This window comes from Bombina bombina, chromosome 1 (genome assembly GCF_027579735.1).
Source record: "Bombina bombina isolate aBomBom1 chromosome 1, aBomBom1.pri, whole genome shotgun sequence".
NCBI classification, from domain to species: domain Eukaryota; kingdom Metazoa; phylum Chordata; class Amphibia; order Anura; family Bombinatoridae; genus Bombina; species Bombina bombina.
This window is the reverse complement of record NC_069499.1, coordinates 613,265,220-613,292,007: the sequence shown is the minus strand read 5'-3', so window position 1 is coordinate 613,292,007 and position 26,788 is coordinate 613,265,220. Positions and strand designations below refer to the sequence as shown.

Genomic DNA, 26,788 nt, shown 5'->3' with positions numbered 1-26,788 from the left:
CCCTGTCTCCTGTCTTTAAAAAGATGTTTCCTGTTGCTGACTCCATTCGAGACTCATGGCGCATGGTGCCTAAGGTAGAGGGGCTATTTCTATGCTGGCCAAGAGAATCACGATTTCTATAGAGGATAGCTGTTCTTTTAAGGATCCCATGGACAAAAATCTGGAGGCTTATTTAAAGAAAATGTATGTTCATCAGGGTCTTCAATGGCAACCTGCTGTTTGTATTGCTACGGTAACAAGGGCAGCATCTTATTAGTGTGATGCTTTGTCCGAGTTGATTTTAGAGGAGACTCCGAGGAGATCCAAGATAGGATCAAGGCTCTCAAACTGGCCAATTCCTTTATCTCTGATGACAACATGCTAGTTATTAAACTGGGAGCCAAGATGTCTGGCTGAAATCTTGGTCAGCTGATGTTACCTCAAAGTCCAAGCTCCTGTCGCTACCTTACAAGGATAAGACCCTGTTTGGTCCTGGTCTGGCGGAGATCATTTCTGAAATTACGGGTGGAATGGGGTCTTTTCTACCTCAAGACAAGAAGAATAGGCCTAAGGGGCGCTAAAATTCACATTTTTGTTCCTTTCGTAACTTCAAAGGTCAAAAGTCCTCTTCCAAGCCGGAGCAGTCCAAGTCCTCTTGGAGATCCAATCAGACTTGGAACAAGGGGAAGCAATCGAAGAAGCCTTCATCTGAGACTAAGTCAGCATGAAGGGTCTGCCCCTGGTCCGGGATTGGATCAAGTGGAGGGCAGACTTTCCTTGTTTCGTCAAGCGTGGATACGCAATGTCCCAGACCCTTGGGCTGTGGACATAGTATCTCACGGTTACAAAATAGAATTCAAATCTCGTCCTCCCAGGGGCAGATTCCTCCCCTCACGGTTATCTGCGGATCAGGTAAAAAGAGAGGCATTCTTAAGCTGCGTTCAGGACCTTTCCTCCCTGGGAGTGATTGTTCCAGTTCCAGTAAGGGAACAGAGTCTAGGATTCTATTCAAATCTGTTTGTGGTTCCCAAAAAAGAGGGAACTTTTCGACCCATCTTAGACCTAAAGTGTCTCAACAAATTTCTCAGGGTACCATCCTTCAAAATGGAAACCATTCGTTCCATTCTTCCTTTGGTCCAAGAGGGTCAATTAATGATGACCATAGACCTGAAGGATGCGTATCTTCATGTTCCCAACCACACGGATCATCACCAGTTTCTGAGATTGCTTTTTTAGACAAGCACTTTTAATTGATTGCTCTTCCGTTTGGCCTTGCCACAGCTCCCAGAATTTTCACAAAGGTTCTCTTGGCAGTTGTCAGGTCTCAAGGAATTGCAGTGGTGCCTTGCCTGGACGACATATTGGTTCAGGTGTCATCTTTCAAATAGCAAACTCTCATACAGAGATCTTGTTGTCTTTTCTACTTTCCCACAGATGGAAACTGAATCTGGAGAAGAGTTCCCTTGTTCCAGCTAAAAGGGTGTGTTTCTTAGGGACCATCATAGATTCCCTATCTATGAAGATTTTTCTGAGGCAGATCAGATAATCCAAACTTCTCTTCTCTTGCCTCTCTCTACAGTCTACTGTTCGGCCATCAGTGGCTCAATGCATGGAGGTAATTGGTCTGATGGTCGCTTCCATGGACATCATTCCCTTTGCTCGATTCCATGTGAGAGCTTAGTTCTGGCTAAGTGTGGGTTTTCTGAGTCAGTCATTGATACAATTCTTCAGGCTCGCAAACCTGTTACTCGTAAAATTTACCATAAGTTATGGCGCAAATACCTATATTGGTGTGAATCGAAGGGCTTCTCTTGGAGTAGGGTCAGGATTCCTAGAATTTTGTCTTTTCTTCAGGAAGGTCTAGAGAAAGGGTTGTCAGTCAGTTCTCTGAAAGGTCAGATTTCTGCATTATATATTATTTTACATAAGTGTCTGGCGGATGTACCAGATGTTCAATCTTTTTTTCAGGCCCTGGTCAGAATCAGGCCTGTGACCTGTAGCTCCTCCTTGGAGCCTTAACCTAGTTCTTAGAGTTTTGCAACAGGCTCAGTTTGAGCCAATGCATTCTGTAGATATTAAGTTGTTATCATGGAAATTTTTGCTTCTTATTGCTATGTCTTCTGCTCGCAGAGTTTCTGAACTCTTGGCTCTGCAGTGTGATTCGCCTTACGTTATTTTTCATGCGGATAAGGCGGTCCTTCGTACTAAATTGGGGTTTCTCCCTAAGGTGGTTTCGAATAGAAATAATAATCAGGATGTTGTTGTTCCTTCTCTTTGTCCTAATCATTCTTCTCATAAGGAACGTCTGTTGCATAACTTGAATGTTGTGCGTGCTCTAAAATTCTACCTACAGGCTACTAAGTATTTTTGCCAGTGTTCTGCCCTGTTTGTTTATTTCGTTGGAAAGCATAAGGGTCAGAAGGCCACTTCTACTTCTCTTTCCCTCTGGGTGAGAAGTATGATTCTTTTTGCATATGAGACTGCTGGACAGCAGCCTCCTGAGAGAATTACGGCTCATTCCACTAGGGCTGTGACTTCTTCATGGGCTTTCAAAAATGAAGCTTCTGCAAGGCAGCAACATGGTCCTTTCTGCATACTTTTTCCAAATTTTTCAAATTTGATCATTTTGCCTTGGCTGAGGCCATTTTGGGATAAAGGTTCTTCAAGTGGTGGTGCCTTCTGTTTAGCTCTGCCTGTCTTGTTCTCCCTCCCTGTTCATGTCGTGTCCTCTAGCTTGGGTATTGGTTCCCACTAGTAATTGGAATGACGTTGTGGACTCTCCATGTCTTAGGAAAGAAAATAAAATTTATGCTTACCTGATAATTTTCTTTCTTTCCGGACATGGAGAGTCTACGACCCCACCCTTTAGATTCAACAGTATTTTATGCTAAACCTCAGGCACCTCTACACCTTTGTGTTATCTTCTTTTTCCCTTCGGCTGAATGGCTGGGGGTTATGGGTAAGGGAAGTGACACTTTACAGCTCTGCTGGGGTGCTCTTTGCCTCCTCCTGCTGGCCAGGAGTGAATATCCCACTAGTAATTGGAATGACGTTGTGAACTCTCCATGTCCAGAAAGAAAGAAATTTATCAGGTAAGCATTTATTATTATTTTTTTACAAATAGTAATTTTAATAAGTTAATAGTCATATTATAAGTAATAGAATAAAATGTATTGATAATGACAAATCCATCAGTTATATTGATGGTTAGAGACAGACCTTTACAATCATAAAAGCAAAAAGAAGATAAAAACAATTTTAATAAGCATTAAACATAAAAAATACATTTGAAAACATACTGGGCTAGATTACAAGTGTAACGCTAAATTATTGCGGGAGCACAATAATTAATAGAAATAACATCAGATATCTGGTTAATTTTCTTAAAGTGCCCCAAATGCCCTCAAAATAGAGGGTATTGTAGTTTTTAATTTTAAAAAAACTAGCTTTTTAAAATTACACTAGGCAGTTTTTGGGGTCTAAAGTTGGTTAGAGTGGCGTGTTAAGAAAAATAATGGCACTGAAAAGTGCCTTTACATTGCGGTCTATGGGAACTGAGTGTTTCCATTTGCCACAATGTAAATATATATGTATATAATTATATACATAAATATTTATGTGTTAATATGTGTAGGGGTTAATAGGTTTAGTTAGTGGCGGTGGGGTCGGGGAGAGGCGGAATAGGGGTTAATAACTTTAATATAGTGGCGGGGATTTGGGCGGGCAGCAGATTAGGGGTTAATAAGTTTTAAATAGTGTTTGCGATGCGGGAGGTTTTTTTTTTTGTTACACAAAATCCATAACTACTGCTTTTAGATGGTGGTATGGATCGTGTCGGTATAGGCTGTAAAGCAAGCTTTTTAGCCTCACCGCACAACCTGTAATACCGGCGCTATGGAAATCCCACGCAAAAATGTCATTTTTTTGAGTGCGGGATTGACGTTGCGTTACAGGCTAAAATGCTTGCGGTATAGCTATACCGACATGACTTGTAATGGCTGCGTTACTGTTTTTATGCTGAAATTGCCATTTTTCAGCGTTAAAACCGTAACGCAAAACTCACAATCTAGGTGACTGTCTAATAAAAATGTATCTAAAAAAATATTGCACACAAAAGTTATAAGGGCTCAAAGATACTAGATCTTGGTTGTTAGGGGGAAAAAAGACAGGGACTTTACATTGACATACATACACATACTGTACATAGAGAAATATGGATTTATTTGTATAGACATTTGTTTAACTATGGAGATAATGAAAAGATTTTAAATTACAGTCTTATACACAATCTCGCAATAAAAAGATATAGCAGTCCAAAAATGACCACATATATAGAGAAATATTTATTTAGAGTTAAATAGAACATATACCGTTGCAAAACCTTTTCGCAATATGAAATATTCACATTTTCATGTACACTTTTCGTGGAGAACACGTCATGGGCTTTGCACAAACATATTAGGGCTTGTGTGTGTTTTTTTCTATTGATCTTCTCCATTGACTTCTATGGGGAATACGTGAGTGCGCATGTGATTTCGCAGTTTGCGTTAGGTAGCTTAATGCACGTGCAAACTAATAGCTAGATTACGAGTTTTGAGCGTTATAGGGAAAGTAACGACCGCCACAAAAGCGCCGTTAATTCTCCTCCCTATAGCGCTACAATTACAAGTTTGTAAAAAGCAGGCTTGTGCGGGCTATATGGTGGCGTTGAGCTCCATACCGCACCGAAATACAAGTGCTGCTTTGACGTGCTCGTGCACGATTTCCCCATAGACATCAATGGGGAGAGCTGGCAAAAAAGAAGCCTAATACCTGCGATGGCGGAAACAAAAGTTCCATAACGCAGCCCCATTGATGTCTATGGGGAAAAAAGTTATGTTTAAACCTAACACCCTAACATAAAAACCATGTCTAAACACCCCTAATCTGCTGCCCCTAACATTGCCGCTACCTACATAATGTTATTAACCCCTAATCTGCCACCCTTAACATTGCCACCACCTAAATAAAACTATTAACCCCTAATCTGCTGCCCTTAACATCGCCACCACCTACATTTCAGTTATTAACCCCTAATCTGCCGCCCCTAACATCGCCGCCACCTACATTACAGTTATTAACCCCTAATCTGCTACCCTTAACCTCTGGCCTCCCACATCACTAACACTACATAAATATATTAACTCCTAAACCTAACCATAACCCTAACATAACCCTAAGCATAAGTCTAACCCTAACACCCCCTAACTTAAATATAATTAAAATAATCTATATAAACCTTACAATTATTACCTAAATAATACCTATTTAAAACTAAATACATACTTACCTGTAAAAAAACCTTAAGCTAGCTACAAAATAACTAATAGTTATATTGTAGCTATCTTAGGTTTTATTTTTATTTCACAGACAAGTTTGTATTTATTTTAACTAGGTAGACTAGTTAGTAAATAGTTATGAACTATTTACTAACTACCTAGCTAAAATAAATACAAATTTACCTGTAAAATAAAACCTAACCTGCCTTACACTAAAACCTACCATTACAATCAAATCAAATAAATTAAAATAATCAAATACAATTATCTAAATTACAAAAAAAACAAACACTAAATTACACAAAATAAAAAACGAAATTATCAACAACAAAAAATAATTACTCCTAATCTAATAGCCCTATCAAAATAAAAAAGCCCCCCAAAATAATAAAACCCCTAGCCTACATTAAACTTCCAATAGCCCTTAAAAGGGCCTTTTGCGGGTCATTGCCCCAAAGATAACAGCTTTTTTACTTGGCAATAAAAATTAAACAAACCCCCCCCCCCCAACATTATTATGAGCTGGTATTACAAAGCGGATCGCTAATATCGCTTGCTCGTAATCGATATTTAGCACTCCACTTATAATCTAGCCCACTCTCTTTAAAAAGAAATAAAAACATGTTTGGTGTCCTATGCAAGTCTGTGGCTGTTATAATTATATTAAACAATGAATGGCATTGAGTGCACTTGATGTATTGACGATAACAGTATCTATATTAATAAGAATTGGATGTTTTCAGCTTTTTATTGAGGTTATTGGTTGCTTCCTTACTTTAAAATTGGTTTATGCAGAGGAAGGAAACAGCACGGCTCCGGGACACTTCCAAAAATCAGCCCAGCAATCCCAAAGGTACGTATTAGAGATACATGCAGAAAAAGGCTTTGTATACCGACCTGCATGTGAAAAAGTCAATCAGTATTGAGGTGCCCACCTGATGCAATGGGATAGAGCAGGTCCCAAATATGTACACGAACAAAGAAAGGCAGAACACGGATCCTGGTTAAAAACGGAGGTTTAATCCAAGCAGAGGACACACAGCATAACACGGAGGGGAAGGGGGCGTGGCCTTACGCGTTTCGTGCCGTGCGTCACTTACTCATAGGTTAACAGGTAGATAGGAACAAGGTGAATAAATACACTGAAACCACCAATTAAATCAAAGAATTTTCACATGGGGGAAACAGCAGACTTATAAACACATTACAGTGGAAACTCACACACAATGTAAACAGAAACGATTCGCATAGTTAATCAAGGGATATACATAACACCAATAATAGTGGGATACATTTTAATAATATGGCTAAAGTTATCAAAAATATTAAAAATATTGAGCAAGATATACAGTTGGAAGAAAGGAAAAATAGGCACAATCTCAGTAATATACTGTAGTGAAAAACAAAGAATCACTATAAATAATGTGATTAATAGGCAAATGCTGAAAAACAAATGTTAATGAGGAAAAAGGGTAAAATTATAATAACCTAACCCTATACTGAATCTTAGGTTATCAAAGTATTGAGTAAGATATGCAGTTAGAAGAAAGGAAAAATGGGCACAATCTCAGTAATATAGTGAAAAACAAAAAATCACTATAGATAATGTGTTTGATAAGCAAATACCAGATAACAAGTATTAATGAGGAGAAGGGAAAATTATAATAGCCTAACCCTATACTGAATAATTAGGGATTGATGTCTTCTAATCCAATTTCAAATGAATGATACATAAATTAATTTATTCAGTGAAAAAGCTAATATCCCATTCCTTATTCCTTACACATAAGGATGTTGTTAACCCTCCTGGCCGCCCTATTATATCTGGGATAGGCTCACTTTTTTAGCCACTTTCAGAGTGGGTTGACTCCATTCTTCAGCCCATAGTACAGGGCCTTAGTAGTTATTTGAGGGACTCAGGTCACCTCATCAAGCTGTTGGGAGATACTGGATGGTCTGAAGATTATTGGTGGGTAGCGGTAGATGTCGTATCCCTTTACTCCAATATCCCTCATCATTTAGGTGGATCAGGTTAGCTCTGTGTGCAGCGGCGTTTCCTACAGCCGGCTATCATTACAGGATCACGCTGCCACGGTATTTACCGCCTCCCAACGTTTACAGTTTGTTACCCTGAGTGTGTTACCCTGAGTTGGATCACGGCCCCACTTGCATTTGCACTGTGACATTGGAGTTTTGCACTTCAGTGCTATCTCAATAGCGTTAAAGGGACATTTTTCACCCTGGACAGTTTTACAATCACAGTGGGCTCAGTGTAACTCTCGTAGTGGGACACTTACACATTTGACCACACAGCATCCAGTTTCTCTGTGTTTTGGACGACCCATACAGAGTGCTATTACATACCTCATATGTTTGAGGGTGAAGTCTGTAAGTGTACATCCTGATGATTTTATTGTTTTGACTAAAGTGGATAAATTGTTTTTTAATCTGCACTTAGATCAGTGTGTTTTTCCCTTGGTTGCGCTCCATCCCCCTTTCTGTTTTCTACAGATGATATCAGCTGACAGACTGGTTAAGAATCATATTGTACTGTAGCTATGGATATGTTTATATCCCTTATATGAGTGTGTTACTAAATAGATACCTTATAATACATCGGTATAACCTAGGAGCCTTTATAAAGCGGGCAACAGTCCAGAGTCTGAGAGGTCAGGTTGGGCATTACTAGATTTGGACAAAGATGGGAGAGAACATAATAAGCAAGGACAGGACTCACACTCTGGGACAATTCTGCAAACTGCTGGACAGTTAATTGCTCTGTCATAATTCATTAGCAGATTGATACATTTGTCTGTAAGTTATCATCTAATTGCCACAAAATATCTGTGTGTTATATTTCTGCACATGTTCACACCTCTGCATATCAGGGCTCCTCACTTGTTTGTATATCATGTGCTTTGGATGGTGCCTATTGAGAAAAATAGGCAGCCCAGCAAATTTGCAGCATTGGTGACCTCTTGCATGGCAGAATGCATGAATGTGGGATATATAAGTGATGGGCAACACATAGTATTCATGAGTTGACCCCTTAAATGTGCTGCACACTACTTTTAACCTTTATATTAGACTCATAGCAAAAGTGGTAATTACACTGTGTGTGTAGTAGAGAGTAAATAAAGCCAGCAAAGGGGAATGTGGTGTAAGCATGTCTTTTCTTTTGTAAAGCAGATGATATGTGTTTTTTTGGTTGACAAGTCTTTTGTTCTTCCTTGTAAAGAGAGAATGGGCTGCACAAGGTATAGCCTCCAAGCGCCATGTGGGCAACAATTGCCAATCACTGGTTTATATATACAAGGCTATGGCAAACATAGAAAACTATTTGATATTGAATATATTTATCCAAAAAGGAGTTAAACCTTTGATAGAAGTTTATAAGATGGGTTCAAGACAGGTCTCACAATCTTTGTATTTCCAGTATTTCTTAACTGCACATAAACACATACAAATATAAAAAAAAAAACAGTTAACCACAACCACAGGGCATGGTTTCTCTATTACAGTCTCAGCTGGGTGTGTGTTGTGGTTACAAGTATTTGTAACAGGCTGTAGAGAGGATAACTTGTCACTCTTCAGCTAACGGTCTGACCAGCAATATATACCCAGTGAAGGTAAAGGAACATCATACTGACAAATTGACATAACGACAGGGGCATGTTCAGAGGGTTAGAGTCATTGCCATATAGCCCCAAACTGACCTACAGATAGTGACATATGGGCTAAAGATTCACTATGGGCTAAAGATAGGAGACAGTGTTTCAGATTAATTTTACCAGGACTAAAAAGGGACAAAATGACAGTGTGACATATTACTATGTATATTTGTTTTTTTAGTGTTTCTCTTTGTCTGCCGTGTTGCTCTGTCATATTTTCTATAACTTAGGATTTTTTATTTATTAGTAATGTGTTTATAACTCCAATGTTTTAACTTAGACAAAAGATCTTTTTTATAAGGAAAAAAAAAGACATATTAAAGACATTTGTAGGGTCTATCTCAACAACAGGTCATGTAACAACATCCTGTTGTTTGAGATAAAACTGCCCCATTAGAATTGCCAGAGAGGATGTGGGTATATTGTGAAAAGTGCGGTTGTTATGGGAACTGAAATTATAGGCAACACTAGGAACACAATGTGTATGTGAGCAGGAGATATATACTATGGAAAATGTGTATAATGTTATAAACGAAGAGAAGAAAGGAGAGTTTATAAATGGAAAGTCAGTGGATGGAAAGGGTTAGGGACAAATAGAAAGCATTGTTTAGAATAATTATTTTGAGCAATGACTAACAAAAAGGTTTATATAGAGCTATGATTAATTATAAATAAGGGGTTTAAGGAGCCGTAGAAACATTTACACAGAGAATCATGATTTAGATTTTATATTGTGTTATAGATAAAAATATAGAAAGAGGTTATTGTATACATTTTTGTACAAACTATTTATGTTTATGTTTAATAGCATCAACTGGCATCACAAGAAAGGCAGATTTTACAATATTGTGCACCTAGTAAACAAATAAGCTTGATTTCATAACTATCCTGCAATGAACTTCATTAGAATAATATTACAGTCACATTACCCACATGTATATTAGTCGGTATTTCTTCATGTGTCAGTATCCCCTGTTTTACCTTTGGATGGAATTCTGTCTGTCAGGAAAAAAAAGGTTCATAGCATGTATCAAGCTCTGTATCTGCCACGGGCTGTTGAAATGCAGACAGGATATTGCCAATAAGAAGCTTGTTTGTGAAGTTAGAAAAACAACTGCCTGACCACAGCTGTCATAGAGAGAGTAACCAACATTTCATAAGATCCAATCTACTGCTAAATAAATAATATTTCCTTTATTAACTTCAAAGTCAGGAACCACCTAAATACCCCTAAGATGTTCATTGTGAGATTAATATTATCATTATTTCTATAATGTTATAGACCAATGAAACTACTATTTATGTTAACCCGCCACTCTGCCATACTGAAAGTTGACACTACCATCTTGAATGCAACTTAAAAACAGTCTTGCAAACCTATATACAGGTAGCCCTCAGTTTACGCTGGGGTTAGGTTCCAGAAGGAATGGTTGTAAATTGAAACCGTTGTAAATTGAAACCCAGTTTATAATGTAAGTCAATGGGAAGTGAGGGAGTTAGGTTCCAGGCCCCTCTCAAAATTGGCATAAGTAACACCTAATACATTATTTTTAAAGCTTTGAAATGAAGACTTTAAATGCTAAGCAGCATTATAAACCTAATAAAATAATCACACAACACAGACTTTACTTGCATTTTTCTGCAAACAGTTCTTTCTATGCATTACAATATGGACTGATTTATAGACAGAAAGATCTTGTTCCTTTGCAAGCTGCTCGATAGATCAGGTCTGGTTAAACTGATTAATTTCAGCTTGCTTGGCTTGCATATCTTTGCCGCAACACAAGAGGACAGCTCCACCTACTGGCTATTTTAATCAATGCACTGCTTCTCAATGCTTTTCAATAGCAGTCACATAACTGAAAAAAAAGGTTGTTATTCTGAAATGGTGCAAATTGAACCGTTGTAAACCGAGGGCCACCTGTATATACATAGATTGATAAACTTTTTACTTAATCTGCACAGAACAAAATGTCATCATTTTGTAAATTGCAAATGGGAAGAGGTATGTTGGTAGCTGTGGTGGGAGGCAGATCACAGCTAAGGAGGGTCATGTTTTGTAACCCAGGCCTTCTGCGTTAAGATTTCACTCTTTGTGATTAATTGCTCTGCTTTTCTGACTAATTATATTATGTGCTACATTGCGCATGCAGTATTTTTTATTCTGTTACTTAAAACTCTATGCCTGTGTTATCGTCATTGTATCATCTACCTATTATTTTCATTTGTGGAAAGCTTCATATGTGCTTCTATTTTTGACTGATATTTGAAAATACTGAATTAATGTGACGCTTTATGTGTCTGCTGTTATGTACATATGTATATAATTTGCACTCTATGGTGTCTTTATGTGAACTGGTTTTGTTTTTGACTGAGTCACAAGAACAAAAGAAAATGCTTTAGATTCAGAACTTGGCCAAGGAAACAACATGTGCCTAAAACAATATTATTATTATTATTATGTCATTTTACACACACACAGTTATAGATTACATTTCAGTATATATATATGATATAGTATGGTATTTTATAATTAATACGTAGTACACGGATATAATTGAAAATTTTAATTGTGCAAAATTGTCATAAATAACTTAAAAGAGGAACTAATTCTGTTTCTGTTGAATCTGCAGAGATCAGGAAATAGTTGTGAGGAGAAGGAAATGGAGGGATTGTGACAGTGAGGCAACTTCCTTAATCTTAGAAAACTATACACCCATATCAACAGATTATAATATTAATATATATAATAGTATAGTTAACCCATCTCTTAAATTAAAAAATATTATAGGGAAACTGGCGCCAAATATAGTTGTGTGTTGTTTTAAAGAGTTGTACAATTTGCTATACATTGCTTTAGCCTAGCCATATGTTTTTGAACAAAATCACTTTGTCTCAGTGTGACACCATATGCTGTTTGAGGTATGCTGTGATCATTTGTTTTGCAAAAAATAAACTACCTACCCTTATTAATCAAACACTCATCCATACAGAAGGATACAGTGACACACAGGAAAGGGTTAATAAAGCAATGATTATTTTCCATAAATAAAAAACAACAATACTTTTATATCTGCTTACAATGAGCCAAAGCAATATGTTGCCAAGAGCAAAACCTTAAAATACACCCCCCCCCCCCCATTCCTAACAGGGAGCCCAAGCATCCTGCCTCACAATCTGGCACAAATATGTCTGCTTTCACACCCTGATACATTCTCTAAGCTATATACCCTTAAAGATTTATTCACTGAGAGTATATGACCTACATCATAAATATATCCCAGTCTTTTCTCTCAGTATTTCACCTCTCGTCATCTTTCATATATATATATATATATATATATATATATATATATATATATATATATATATATATATATATATATACACTAGTGTATATATAGTGTATATTGTCATCTCCATGGTATATCTCCATGTCCTTTCTACTACTTTGCTTTCTGCCCTCTATTTCTGCATATCATCTTCTATCTTAACTTCATTCTGGGGTGATTTTATCAACCATAGAACTTAAAACTGGACCTTTATTTAGAACATCCTTGAAAAATAGTTTTTTCATGTAATTTCATACTTTCTCATGTAATCTCCTATTGACGTTGTAGGGTTATAATAATTGTTGAAGATGATGTGGCACTCTTGTAGGGCCACAACATTTTCTCCTCCCATCATACCTCTGTCCCCCCCACCAATATTGTTCCATTTCTCTTACCTTCTCATATATATTAATCTGCCTAATTTTACTCTATGGGGCCGGAAACAGCAGTTATGAAGCAGCGGTATAAAGATCACTGCTCTATAACTGGTCCACCTGCTCTGAGACTGCGGACATCAATCCGCCCGATCCTATACGATCGGGCTCATTGACATCCCCTGCTAGCGACCAATTGGCCGCAAATCTGCAGGGGGCGGCATTGCACCAGCAGTTCACAAGAACTGCTTGTGCAGTGATAAATGCCAACAGCATATGCTGTCGGCATTTATAGAGGTGCGGCGGACATGATACGCTACATTGTATCATGTCCGTCCGCACTTTAATAAATTGACCCCTTTGTCTCCTTCCTCTCACAAGTCTCCTACTTTCTTAACATTTCTACACCCCCCCCACCCTCTATCATAAATTTTCTCCCTTGCCCTCCATTCCCCTTATTAAATTACATTGTATGTTCCTTCTTTTTCTAGTCCTCCTCTTTATCTTGTTTATTTTTCCATTTATTCTGCTTTTCTACATGTCTCCCATCTTTATTTTTTCTCTATACTGGAATTTCATAGTTGTTTCTGTTTCCTCTGACTTCCTACAATGAGAAACCAATGCTTTACACTGGTGTGATTTTTTTGTAGGATAGCTGGGGACATACCAAATGTAACGCCTCTGTACCCCCCTTATCCTGATGTATCATCAGTGCGCTAGGATAGATGCTTTATTTGCTCGGGAGGGCAGGGTGTTGAATTTCATAGCACATGTATTAAGCTATGGAACTTAATCATAATAAACACATTGGTAAACAGGTAATAAGAGAGCTGATTATATTGAACATCAAGGTCTCACGGAGGGGGACAGTGTAAAGCAAAATTGTATGCACAGAATAAATAGATACATAACATTATGCTGGACTGCAATAGCACCCAAGTATATTAATACCTGATATTTTATGCACACACAGACATAATATAAACACATGCAGAAATGTAAGAACATTCAGAATGGTATAATAGCATGAATCATTAAATAATATGTATTGCTATAATAGTATGTCACAAATAATATAATGCCATGGAACAAAATTATAATACAGAAATTGTATGTATGTGTTATAATATGAAAAAATACAATATAGAATGATGTAACATCAAGTTATAGTAATATTCAGAATAACATAATGAAAAGCGATAATAAGCAGAGATATAGAGGGTACATTAGCATGCAGTGATATAACAATAACGCTACAATATCATGACAAGAATATACTGATATACAACAATTTGATATTATATAGAGACATACCAAACAACAATATAGCAACAATCACAGATACAGGGCTGGTATAAATTCTTAGCCCATAGGATAGTACACTTAGCCACCCACCTGGTGTTTACATGTCTTGAACAAAAATATATGTAAATTCAACATTATAAATATTTAGAAAGAAAAGTAAACTTGTGTTACTGACCATCCTGCTTGGTGTAAGTGTATGGTGGAGTTGTTGTCAGTCATACGTGATGTGTCCTTGTGTCTTCTCTGTCATTGTCCAGCTGCCTCTACAGTGGACCACTCTAAGTTGGGCAACTGGCAGCAGCAGCCTGTGAATGTGTTCCTGTCCACTAAACGTCCCCCTTGTGTGGAGGAGCTTCATCAGGAGGCTGAACTCAACCTGCAGAGTCTTCTTCAAGGTATGAACCTTGACTGTGGTGCAGGGTTGATGTAGGCCAGAATCTAACTAAGGTATTAACTTTTCTACAGTGTCTTCTAAGGAACATATTTTTAAACAAAAAAGTCAGGATGAAACTTATACAAGTTTTGATTGTCCTCTGTTTAGAACAACCCCAAAATATGGTACATATAAGTAACCATAGGGTGCACAGGCAATTAAATAATTATTATGGATAATAATTTACTTAATATGATCATCTGGGAGGAGTTTAGTATATTTAGAAATTGGTTAGCTCATAAAGGGCCTGATATTGAAAAACTCTCCGGCATGGAAAGAAATCATACAAAATCTTTGGGATTTTTTTAGAGCTTATATTGTAATGATGTCTCTCATTCACATCATAAATCCTGCATAGTGAGATAAATATCTTTCTAATTAAAATTTGTGTTTCTAACATTTTGTTTTAGGGTCGGGATCTCTCCATACTCACAAGATGTCTTAGATCATCTTGCCTGAGTGGCGAGGTTTTGAATATCAGGCCCATAGACTGTAATTTAAAGCGCCAATATTGTTTATTATTGTTAATGAAAATAGATTTACTACAGATAATTTTGCTCACTAAAAGTAAGATTTCTCAAAAAAAAAAAAAAAATTCTCTAAATTTTTTTCTTAGAAATTAAAGTAAAGGTAAAGTAAAGCTCAGTGTTCCTTTAAGTATGAGTGTGTAAAGCAACCATATTAGTTTTCTGATATGTACCTCCCTTGGTGGGGACCCTCAAATGTTTCTGTATAATCAGTCTGTTTTCTTTTTTATGTATTCAACAGAAATTGCACCACCCTTATACTCTCACATTTTAAGTAAAGGCTATTCAAACATAAAATTAATTGAACACAGTGAATATTTTACCTAATTAATCTTCTAAACTATAGGTTATATTAAATGCATGTTGCATTATATGTAATGTGCGTTACTATATTTTTATACCGTTTGTCTGCATACATTTAATAAATTGGTGTACTAAACTTGAATTCTTTAGGTGAAGTTTAATTAATCATAGTTTGTATAAAATAATTTGGTGTCTACAGGATAAGATATCTGCTGTCTTGTAGTGGTCCATTGTAAATATATATTTAACTCTAGCCCGTAAATTAGTTACGGTTGGAAAATTTTGGGAAAGCTAAACGTTCCTCTCCCCCTTCAGTGACTGTAGAATACTTAAAATATTGCTGTGAATCTGTTTTATTTATCTCTGTGTGACAGTCGCACATAAATATGAACTTTCACTTTTAGCAATCCCCCTAAACTGACAGTTTTCTCGTCTTATGTTCAATGATTTTATTGAGGCCAAAGTCATTCATTGTGCATCAGAAATTAATCTTTGACTCTTTGTATGTTTGTTTGTATTTCAAAATCAATAAATGGACAACTACATAATTCTCAGACATACTTCCATTTATCATCATCATCACAAAAACCACTTTGACTGCCAGACTGATGTCAGTATTTCTTAAACGTTAATTCTTCAGCAACATTTTAAAATACGAGATGAATTCTATTATTCACTTGCACCTAATATTTTTTTGAAGGTGATTGCTTTGCAGAAGAATTTGAAGATCGATATTTAGATACTAAAGTCACAGGGCAGACGTTTCGCTACTCTGCTCTTTCACAGTCAGCAACTCTTCCTCCAGAAACTCCTACCAGGTCTACACCCAGGCGCCTTGAGTTTGTCTATTTGGTGAGTACCCCTGAAGGTTTCCTTACAGGTAATAATTAATATCACAGCGCTGAATAATACTACCACAGTGCAAAATGAGTATAATCATATATGTTTTCATAGAAATTTACCATTGTTGAGATTGGTTATGACAAACCTTTTTGAGTGTGTGCACCCAACTTGGGAATTATGTTGTAAACCAATTTTTTTTCTTGAGTGTCTATGCTACAGGTATTTAAAATATAAAGGATATTAAAGAAACATTAAAGTTAATTTCTTTAAATCCAGAATATATATATATATATATATATATATATATATACATACATATATATACATACAGTATATATTGTTGGTGATATACAGTATATATATATATATATATATATATATATATATATATATAAAACAGGGCTCAAAATTTCAGGTCCTAAGCTACTATAGATAGATAGTAATTTAAATAGGATGCTATAGCTAATTAATTCTAGCAATCTCTTCGCTATTATATAGGTCAGAGAGGAGAGTTGGAAATTATTAAAAAAATAAAAAATGTTGATAAAAAAATAAAAAATCAATATACAGCAAACACAATGCCTGCACCAGAGCGAGTAAAGCAACTGTTAAGTATACTATTGAATTCCAGAGGAAAACAAACAAATGGGCAGTTATCAACACTATTGCTGGAGACACAAAGAAAAAAGATCCATATCTACATGTCTATGATTTTGTAATGCCTTGATAAAGCTGTGGCAAAACGTACGTCGGCAGTCATGTATTCCTTGCACCTGAGCTTTAATGTTTTTTTTTGTGATTTATGGTTTAAAACTATTTTTGAGAACTACAGTACTTGGCAGTACCCAACTTTGTTAAATAACTATTTCTGTGTGACACGAGAGTCAGTGATAAAGCTATTCCCCCTTACCCTTTATGGGGCATTATTGTCACATAATCACAGAAATCTAGATAGGGATCTTTTTCTTCATGTCTCCAGCAATAGTGGGGATAACTGCCCATTTGTTTGTTTCCTCTGGAAAACATAATTTATGTAAGAACTTACCTGATAAATTCATTTCTTTCATATTAGCAAGAGTCCATGAGCTAGTGACGTATGGGATATACATTCCTACCAGGAGGGGCAAAGTTTCCCAAACCTCAAAATGCCTATAAATACACCCCTCACCACACCCACAATTCAGTTTAACGAATAGCCAAGAAGTGGGGTGATAAAAAAGTGCGAAAGCATATAAAATAAGGAATTGGAATAATTGTGCTTTATACAAAATCATAACCACCACAAAAAAAGGGCGGGCCTCATGGACTCTTGCTAATATGAAAGAAATGAATTTATCAGGTAAGTTCTTACATAAATTATGTTTTCTTTCATGTAATTAGCAAGAGTCCATGAGCTAGTGACGTATGGGATAATGACTACCCAAGATGTGGATCTTTCCACACAAGAGTCACTAGAGAGGGAGGGACAAAATAAAGTTAGCCAATTCCTGCTGAAAATAATCCACACCCAAAATAAAGTTTAATGAAAAACATAAGCAGAAGATTCAAACTTAAACCGCTGCCTGAAGTACTTTTCTACCAAAAACTGCTTCAGAAGAAGAAAATACATCAAAATGGTAGAATTTAGTAAAAGTATGCAAAGAGGACCAAGTTGCTGCTTTGCAAATCTGATCAACCGAAGCTTCATTCCTAAACGCCCAGGAAGTAGAAACTGACCTAGTAGAATGAGCTGTAATTCTCTGAGGCAGAGTTTTACCCGACTCAACATAGGCAAGATGAATTAAAGATTTCAACCAAGATGCCAAAGAAATGGCAGAAGCTTTCTGGCCTTTTCTAGAACCGGAAAAGATAACAAATAGACTAGAAGTCTTTCGGAAAGATTTAGTAGCTTCAACATAATATTTCAAAGCTCTAACAACATCCAAAGAATGCAACGATTTCTCCTTAGAATTCTTAGGATTAGGACATAATGAAGGAACCACAATTTCTCTACTAATGTTGTTGGAATTCACAACTTTAGGTAAAAATTCAAAAGAAGTTCGCAACACCGCCTTATCCTGATGAAAAATCAGAAAAGGAGACTCACAAGAAAGAGCAGATAATTCAGAAACTCTTCTGGCAGAAGAGATGGCCAAAAGGAACAAAACTTTCCAAGAAAGTAATTTAATGTCCAATGAATGCATAGGTTCAAACGGAGGAGCTTGAAGAGCTCCCAGAACCAAATTCAAACTCCAAGGAGGAGAAATTGACTTAATGACAGGTTTTATACGAACCAAAGCTTGTACAAAACAATGAATATCAGGAAGAATAGCAATCTTTCTGTGAAAAAGAACAGAGAGAGCAGAGATCTGTCCTTTCAAGGAACTTGCGGACAAACCCTTATCTAAACCATCCTGAAGAAACTGTAAAATTCTCGGTATTCTAAAAGAATGCCAAGAAAAATGATGAGAAAGACACCAAGAAATATAAGTCTTCCAGACTCTATAATATATCTCTCTAGATACAGATTTACGAGCCTGTAACATAGTATTAATCACAGAGTCAGAGAAACCTCTTTGACCAAGAATCAAGCGTTCAATCTCCATACCTTTAAATTTAAGGATTTCAGATCCTGATGGAAAAAAGGACCTTGTGACAGAAGGTCTGGTCTTAACAGAAGAGTCCACGGTTGGCAAGAGGCCATCCGGACAAGATCCGCATACCAAAACCTGTGAGGCCATGCCGGAGCTACCAGCAGAACAAACGAGCATTCCTTCAGAATCTTGGAGATTACTCTTGGAAGAAGAACTAGAGGCGGAAAGATATAGGCAGGATGATACTTCCAAGGAAGTGATAATGCATCCACTGCCTCCGCCTGAGGATCCCGGGATCTGGACAGATACCTGGGAAGTTTCTTGTTTAGATGGGACGCCATCAGATCTATTTCTGGAAGTTCCCACATTTGAACAATCTGAAGAAATACCTCTGGGTGAAGAGACCATTCGCCCGGATGCAACGTTTGGCGACTGAGATAATCCGCTTCCCAATTGTCTATACCTGGGATATGAACCGCAGAGATTAGACAGGAGCTGGATTCCGCCCAAACCAAAATTCGAGATACTTCTTTCATAGCCAGAGGACTGTTAGTCACTCCTTGATGATTGATGTATGCCACAGTTGTGACATTGTCTGTCTGAAAACAAATGAACGATTCTCTCTTCAGAAGAGGCCAAAACTGAAGAGCTCTGAAAATTGCACGGAGTTCCAAAATATTGATCGGTAATCTCACCTCCTGAGATTCCCAAACTCCTTGTGCCGTCAGAGATCCCCACACAGCTCCCCAACCTGTGAGACTTGCATCTGTTGAAATTACAGTCCAGGTCGGAAGCACAAAAGAAGCCCCCTGAATTAAACGATGGTGATCTGTCCACCATGTTAGAGAGTGTCGAACAATCGGTTTTAAAGATATTAATTGAGATATCTTTGTGTAATCCTTGCACCATTGATTCAGCATACAGAGCTGAAGAGGTCGCATGTGAAAACGAGCAAAGGGGATCGCGTCCGATGCAGCAGTCATAAGACCTAGAATTTCCATGCATAAGGCTACCGAAGGGAATGATTGTGACTGAAGGTTTCGACAAGCTGCAATCAATTTTAGACGTCTCTTGTCTGTTAAAGACAGAGTCATGGACACTGAATCCATCTGGAAACCCAGAAAGGTTACCCTTGTCTGAGGAATCAATGAACTTTTTGGTAAATTGATCCTCCAACCATGATCTTGAAGAAACAACACAAGTCGATTCGTATGAGATTCTGCTAAATGTAAAGACTGAGCAAGTACCAAGATATCGTCCAAATAAGGAAATACCACAATACCCTGTTCTCTGATTACAGACAGAAGGGCACCGAGAACCTTTGTAAAAATTATTGGAGCTGTAGCTAGGCCAAACGGCAGAGCCACAAACTGGTAATGCTTGTCCAGAAAAGAGAATCTCAGGAACTGATAATGATCTGGATGAATCGGAATATGCAGATATGCATCCTGTAAATCTATTGTGGACATATAATTCCCTTGCTGAACAAAAGGCAAGATAGTCCTTACAGTTACCATCTTGAACGTTGGTATCCTTACATAACGATTCAATATTTTTAGATCCAGAACTGGTCTGAAGGAATTCTCCTTCTTTGGTACAATGAAGAGATTTGAATAAAACCCCATCCCCTGTTCCGGAACTGGAACTGGCATAATTACTCCAGTCAACTCTAGATCTGAAACACAATTCAGAAATGCTTGAGCTTTTACTGGATTTACTGGGACACGGGAAAGAAAAAATCTCTTTGCAGGAGGTCTCATCTTGAAACCAATTCTGTACCCTTCTGAAACAATGTTCTGAATCCAAAGATTGTGAACAGAATTGATCCAAATTTCCTTGAAAAAACGTAACCTGCCCCCTACCAGCTGAGCTGGAATGAGGGCCGCACCTTCATGTGGACTTAGAAGCAGGCTTTGCCTTTCTAGCTGGCTTGGATTTATTCCAGACTGGAGATGGTTTCCAAACTGAAACTGCTCCTGAGGATGAAGGATCAGGCTTTTGTTCTTTGTTGAAACGAAAGGAACGAAAACGATTATTAGCCCTGTTTTTACCTTTAGATTTTTTATCCTGTGGTAAAAAAGTTCCTTTCCCACCAGTAACAGTTGAAATAATAGAATCCAACTGAGAACCAAATAATTTGTTACCCTGGAAAGAAATAGAAAGTAGAGTTGATTTAGAAGCCATATCAGCATTCCAAGTTTTAAGCCATAAAGCTCTTCTAGCTAAAATAGCTAGAGACATAAACCTGACATCAACTCTGATAATATCAAAAATGGCATCACAGATAAAATTATTAGCATGCTGAAGAAGAATAATAATATCATGAGAATCATGATGTGTTACTTGTTGCGCTAAAGTTTCCAACCAAAAAGTTGAAGCTGCAGCAACATCAGCCAAAGATATAGCAGGTCTAAGAAGATTACCTGAACACAGATAAGCTTTTCTTAGAAAGGATTCAATTTTCCTATCTAAAGGATCCTTAAACGAAGTACCATCTGACGTAGGAATAGTAGTACGTTTAGCAAGGGTAGAAATAGCCCCATCAACTTTAGGGATTTTGTCCCAAAATTCTAATCTATCAGACGGCACAGGATATAATTGCTTAAAACGTTTAGAAGGAGTAAATGAATTACCCAATTTATCCCATTCTTTGGAAATTACTGCAGAAATAGCATTAGGAACAGGAAAAACTTCTGGAATAACCACAGGAGCTTTAAATACCTTATCCAAACGTTTAGAATTAGTATCAAGAGGACCCGAATCCTCAATTTCTAAAGCAATTAGTACTTCTTTAAGTAAAGAACGAATAAATTCCATTTTAAATAAATATGAAGATTTATCAGCATCAACCTCTGAGACAGAATCCTCTGAACCAGAAGAGTCATCAGAATCAGAATGATGATGTTCATTTAAAAATTCATCTGTAGGGAGAGAAGTTTTAAAAGATTTTTTACGTTTACTAGAAGGAGAAATAACAGACATAGCCTTCTTTATGGATTCAGAAACAAAATCTCTTATGTTATCAGGAACATTTTGCACCTTAGATGTTGAAGGAACTGCAACAGGCAATGGTACTTTACTAAAGGAAATATTATCTGCATTAACAAGTTTGTCATGACAATCAATACAAACAACAGCCGGAGGAATAGCTACCAAAAGTTTACAGCAGATACACTTAGCTTTGGTAGATCCAGCACTAGACAGCGATTTTCCTGTAGTATCTTCTGACTCAGATGCAACGTGAGACATCATGCAATATGTAAGAGAAAAAACAACATATAAAGCAAAATTGATCAAATTCCTTAAATGACAGTTTCAGGAATGGGAAAGAATGCCAAGAACAAGCTTCTAGCAACCAGAAGCAAATAAAAAATGAGACTTAAATAATGTGGAAACAAAAACGACGCCCATATTTTTTAGCGCCAAATCATACGCCCACATTATTTGGCGCCTAAATGCTTTTGGCGCCAAAATGACGCCACATCCGGAACGCCGACATCTTTGGCGCAAAATAACGTAAAAAAAATGACGCAACTTCCGGCGACACGTATGACGCCGGAAACGGAAAAGAATTTTTGCGCCAAAATAGCCCGCGCCAAGAATGACGCAATAAAATGAAGCATTTTCAGCCCCTGCGAGCCTAACAGCCCACAGGGAAAAAGAGTCAAATTTTTGAAGGTAAGAAAAAAATGATTAATTCAAATGCATAATCCCAAATATGAAACTGACTGTCTGAAAAATAAGGAAAGTTGAACATTCTGAGTCAAGGCAAATAAATGTTTGAATACATATATTTAGAACTTTATAAACAAAGTGCCCAACCATAGCTTAGAGTGTCACAGAAAATAAGATTTACTTACCCCAGGACACTCATCTACATGTTTGTAGAAAGCCAAACCAGTACTGAAACGAGAATCAGCAGAGGTAATGGTAATGGTATCGTCGATCTGAAAAGGGAGGTAAGAGATGAAGCTCTACGACCGATAACAGAGAACCTATGAAATAGACCCCGTAGAAGGAGATCACTGCATTCAAATAGGCAATACTCTCTTCACATCCCTCTGACATTCACTGCACGCTGAGAGGAAAACCGGGCTCCAACTTGCTGCGGAGCGCATATCAACGTAGAATCTAGCACAAACTTACTTCACCACCTCCATCGGAGGCAAAGTTTGTAAAACTGAATTGTGGGTGTGGTGAGGGGTGTATTTATAGGCATTTTGAGGTTTGGGAAACTTTGCCCCTCCTGGTAGGAATGTATATCCCATACGTCACTAGCTCATGGACTCTTGCTAATTACATGAAAGAAATCAATAGTTTACTTAATAGTTGCTTTACTCGTCCTGGTGCAGGGATTGTGTAGTCTTGATTTTTTATTTTTTAATCAACATTTTATATTTTTTAACAAAATATTTTTTAAATATTTATGAATAAAAGTTATATTTTATTACTAAGAGTTTGATACCTTATATAGGATGTAGAGCTATGCTAATGGATCTGCTTTCTTTCTCTTTTCTCTCTTTTAATGTATATATATATATATATATATATATATATATATATATATATATATATATATATATATATATATTATACTCTAATAATTTATTAAATAATACAAATGCATTGAAAGAAACCAAGCAGTATGTGGTAACCATCAAATTATTATAAATGCCACCTTGGGGACTCAAGCCTTAGTTTCCCCACATCTTGTCTAGATTCCTTCCAACTCCAACATCTTTGAAAAAAAACCTCAACAATAACTGCAGACTTAATGTTGTGTCCCAACAGCCAACCAACAGAAGAGTGAGTGAAGATGAGACGACCACAGTAGGCGTGAGACCACGGGAGACATGTCTGAGCCTACCCACTACTCCAGACAAACAGGTGGCATGGATTAAAGCATTCCCATTCCCCATACCAGAGGAGAGGCGCTGGCATCAAGCTAACTCTATCCAGACCAATGTTGTGTCCATTAATGTGTCTGGTAGGTGGGACTCACAATTCTCTATTCTTTCTTTCTAGCTATCTGTCCCTTTGTTTATCTCTCTGCCTTTTTCTTTCATCATCTAGTGCCCATTTCATGCATTCTCTTTTTCTAGATGTTTGTTCCTTTTAATCATTCTCATTTGTCATCTTGCTCTTTCCTTTTTTATTCCACTCCATTCACTTTTAAGTTTTTTCTTTCCAGATTTTTCCCCATTCAATGTTATTGCTTCTCTCCAAATCTCCCATCTTGTACTTTCTTCATAGTTCAATCCCTCTCTCTCTCTCTCTTGTTTTCTCTCTTCCACCTATTAATTTAACTTTCTCTGCACCTGCATTTTGATTTCTCTATCTTTTACGCAGGTTCTATGTCATTTACAGTTCTTGTTGACAATATTTGCCTTTTGTGCCTTTTAACCAAAGGACACAATGTCATTAGGTTCCATTTTAATCAATACAAACTATCCTGAGAAATGTAGCTCATGGGTTTTTGTGGAGTTTCCAAGTGCATTCCAAAGTGTTTGGAAACTTTATGATAGACCATTTATCTAACGATCTTCAAAATGCAACAGCGGCATGAAAACTCCCTTAGATCTTTTATGGCAACGATGTGTTACCAATGTGTGATGTGTTGGCTGTTTGTCAAAGGATTTTTAGTGTTACTTTTCAAATTCTACACCATCCACCTGTTAAAAAGCACACTTAGGGGCCGATTTAACAAATGTTGAATGGCCCTGAATGTAACTGTTTCCGCGCGAGCCTTCAGGCGTATGTTGTCGGCATTTATCGATGTGCGGGGGACATGATCAACTACAGCAGATCATGTCCGCTCACACTTTGTTAAATCGGCTCCTTAGCTGTTTCAAGGGGCTTTTTTTAGTATTTGCACAGATTTTTTGTCATTGTCAAAGTTTTTGAGCATGCAACATTAAAAACGTTATTAAAGGGATACTTTTTAAAGTATTTCTATTATATCATTTGTTTAATTATCTTTGTATCTTTTTCCCCCGCAAAGCATACCTAGGTAGGCTTAGTAGCTGCTGATTGGTGGCTGCACATATATTTCTTCTGTCATTGTCTTTCAGCTAGCTCCCAGTAGTGCATTACTGCTTCTTCATCAAAGGATACCAAAAGAATGAAGAAGATTAAATAAAAGAAGTAAATTGGAAAGTTGTTTAAATTTGTATAATTTGTATAATCTGAATCATGAATGAAAACGTTGGGTTTTCGGTCCCTTTAAACCACATTTTTAATGCAATGATCTAAATGTTTAGTTATAATTGTAATTAAATGTTTGGAGGGTTTAAAATAAATCAAAATGATGTGGAATTGTAGTTTTAGTTTAGGTAATAACCACTATCTAATTGCTATCTCGGATCTAATTGTTGTACCAAGCAGTAATGCTGATAGCACCTATTCAAGTCTGTAGGGATTAGTTTGAATACATGTAAGGTTTAAGAGACAGTTCAGCCTTATCTGGCAAGGATTACCCTGCTTTTCTTCCAGCCATTTCCTCTGATTGTGTTACAACAACATTTCTAAATGGGAAACTTGCACTACTTCCCAAAGACAGGCACACAATAACATATTTCCTGTTCTTTGGAACCTAATACCTTTGACCTTATTCATTGCATAGCAAACGTTATTTACAAATCTACCTATGTTTTTAAATATGGTTTGATTTAATATTGAAATGCTATAAAAAGAATTAGTTTTATAGTCTTCAATTTAAAGGGAGATTCTAAAGTTGTGATGCTGTGGCAATCCAAGTGAGGCTACAGGTAGCAAATGAAACACAGGCTGCAGACAATTGGCCCTATCCTTACCTGAAGCAGAATGGGGTTGTTCCAGGAATGAACCTTGGACATGTTTACCACTTTTGAAGAACTTGATAAAAAAAAAAGTTTATATATATATGTAACGGAGAGAGAATGTTACACACTTGATTTCCCAAACCGGAAAACAAATCAATCCTATTGAAAATGTATTTGCCCCTTCAAAATGCCAATGCTGATAGCAGAGTAATCCCCAATGTAGACAGTGCAATAAATGTCTGTTGTACACTTTTCTTACATTCAAAAATAATATTCCGAATATGATTTAATTAATTACTGGAAATGATAGCACTCTCTCTCTTCTCAACTAAGCCCATATCCCATCATTACATTACTATACTACAATTATATTATAATTGCACATCATTTTCTTATATGTGTATGGGTTCTATGGAGTTATATATATATATATATTCATCTATATGTATACATGCTTTTGCAGTTAGTGTATTTGTGACCTGATTGTATATGTGGAGGTGGCTTGTTTCTTCGTTCTAAGATTCCTATTTCTGGTTTAATTATATGTGCGAAGTGTAGGTTGGGATTATCCAAAATCATTCACCTATGTGTTTAACACATCTTCTATTGCCCCTCTATTTAGTTATGGCTATTGTTTTCCAGTGGCCATCTATACCGATACTGTTTGGGTATAGATATAGTTAGAGTGGTCACTGTATAGCTACAAATAGATAAATAGATGTATGAGTTGTTCAACATTTTGGACACAATTTTTGTGATATATTTTGAGTGAGTACTTTTTGCATAAAACTATGTGACCACATGCGGATCCAGTATAATTCAACGGATCTACTATATATATATATATATATATATATATACAAATATACATACATTAAGTCATTTTCATCCATTAACATCTCACTGTCTTATTATAGCTATGATGTCAGTAATTTTTCTCCCATATTTATTGTGGAATTTTTCACTAAATTAATTATACACTTCTGTAGTGTTTAATTTGTATTATACGGACACAGCTTTATGTTTATATTTATTGTTTAGTGTTTAAATTGTGCTATGTACACACCCACACTGTCTGCTATCAAGATTGGATAGCAGTCTACCAATTAGCTCTGAGTATTGTTCTTAAATTTCTAAACACAGGTGTACTTGTTAGCTACGACTACGGCCCTAAGCCAAAACATGTTAGCATATTTGTACTCCTTGTAAGTGTGCTAAGTTTTACATGGACCTCCTGGTTTTATTTTATCCAGTTTGGATTTTGCAATAAAGATAGGTTTTTACTTCACCCTGCCTTGGTGTTTACTCTCTCTTTATGCCTATATATATA

At 36.8% G+C, this 26,788-nt stretch overlaps 1 protein-coding gene across 2 annotated transcripts in view; it reads left to right on the top strand.

Annotated features, from left to right (window-relative positions):
* NHSL2 (NHS like 2) overlaps positions 1-26,788 on the top strand; it is a 343,137-nt gene that overhangs the window by 256,139 nt on the left and 60,210 nt on the right. For both annotated transcript variants that reach the window (XM_053698992.1, XM_053698994.1), the window contains 3 exons: positions 14,237-14,374; positions 15,943-16,094; positions 23,450-23,645. In XM_053698992.1, coding sequence (XP_053554967.1) covers positions 14,237-14,374; positions 15,943-16,094; positions 23,450-23,645 — 486 coding nt within the window. The remainder of the gene's footprint in view (positions 1-14,236; positions 14,375-15,942; positions 16,095-23,449; positions 23,646-26,788) is intronic.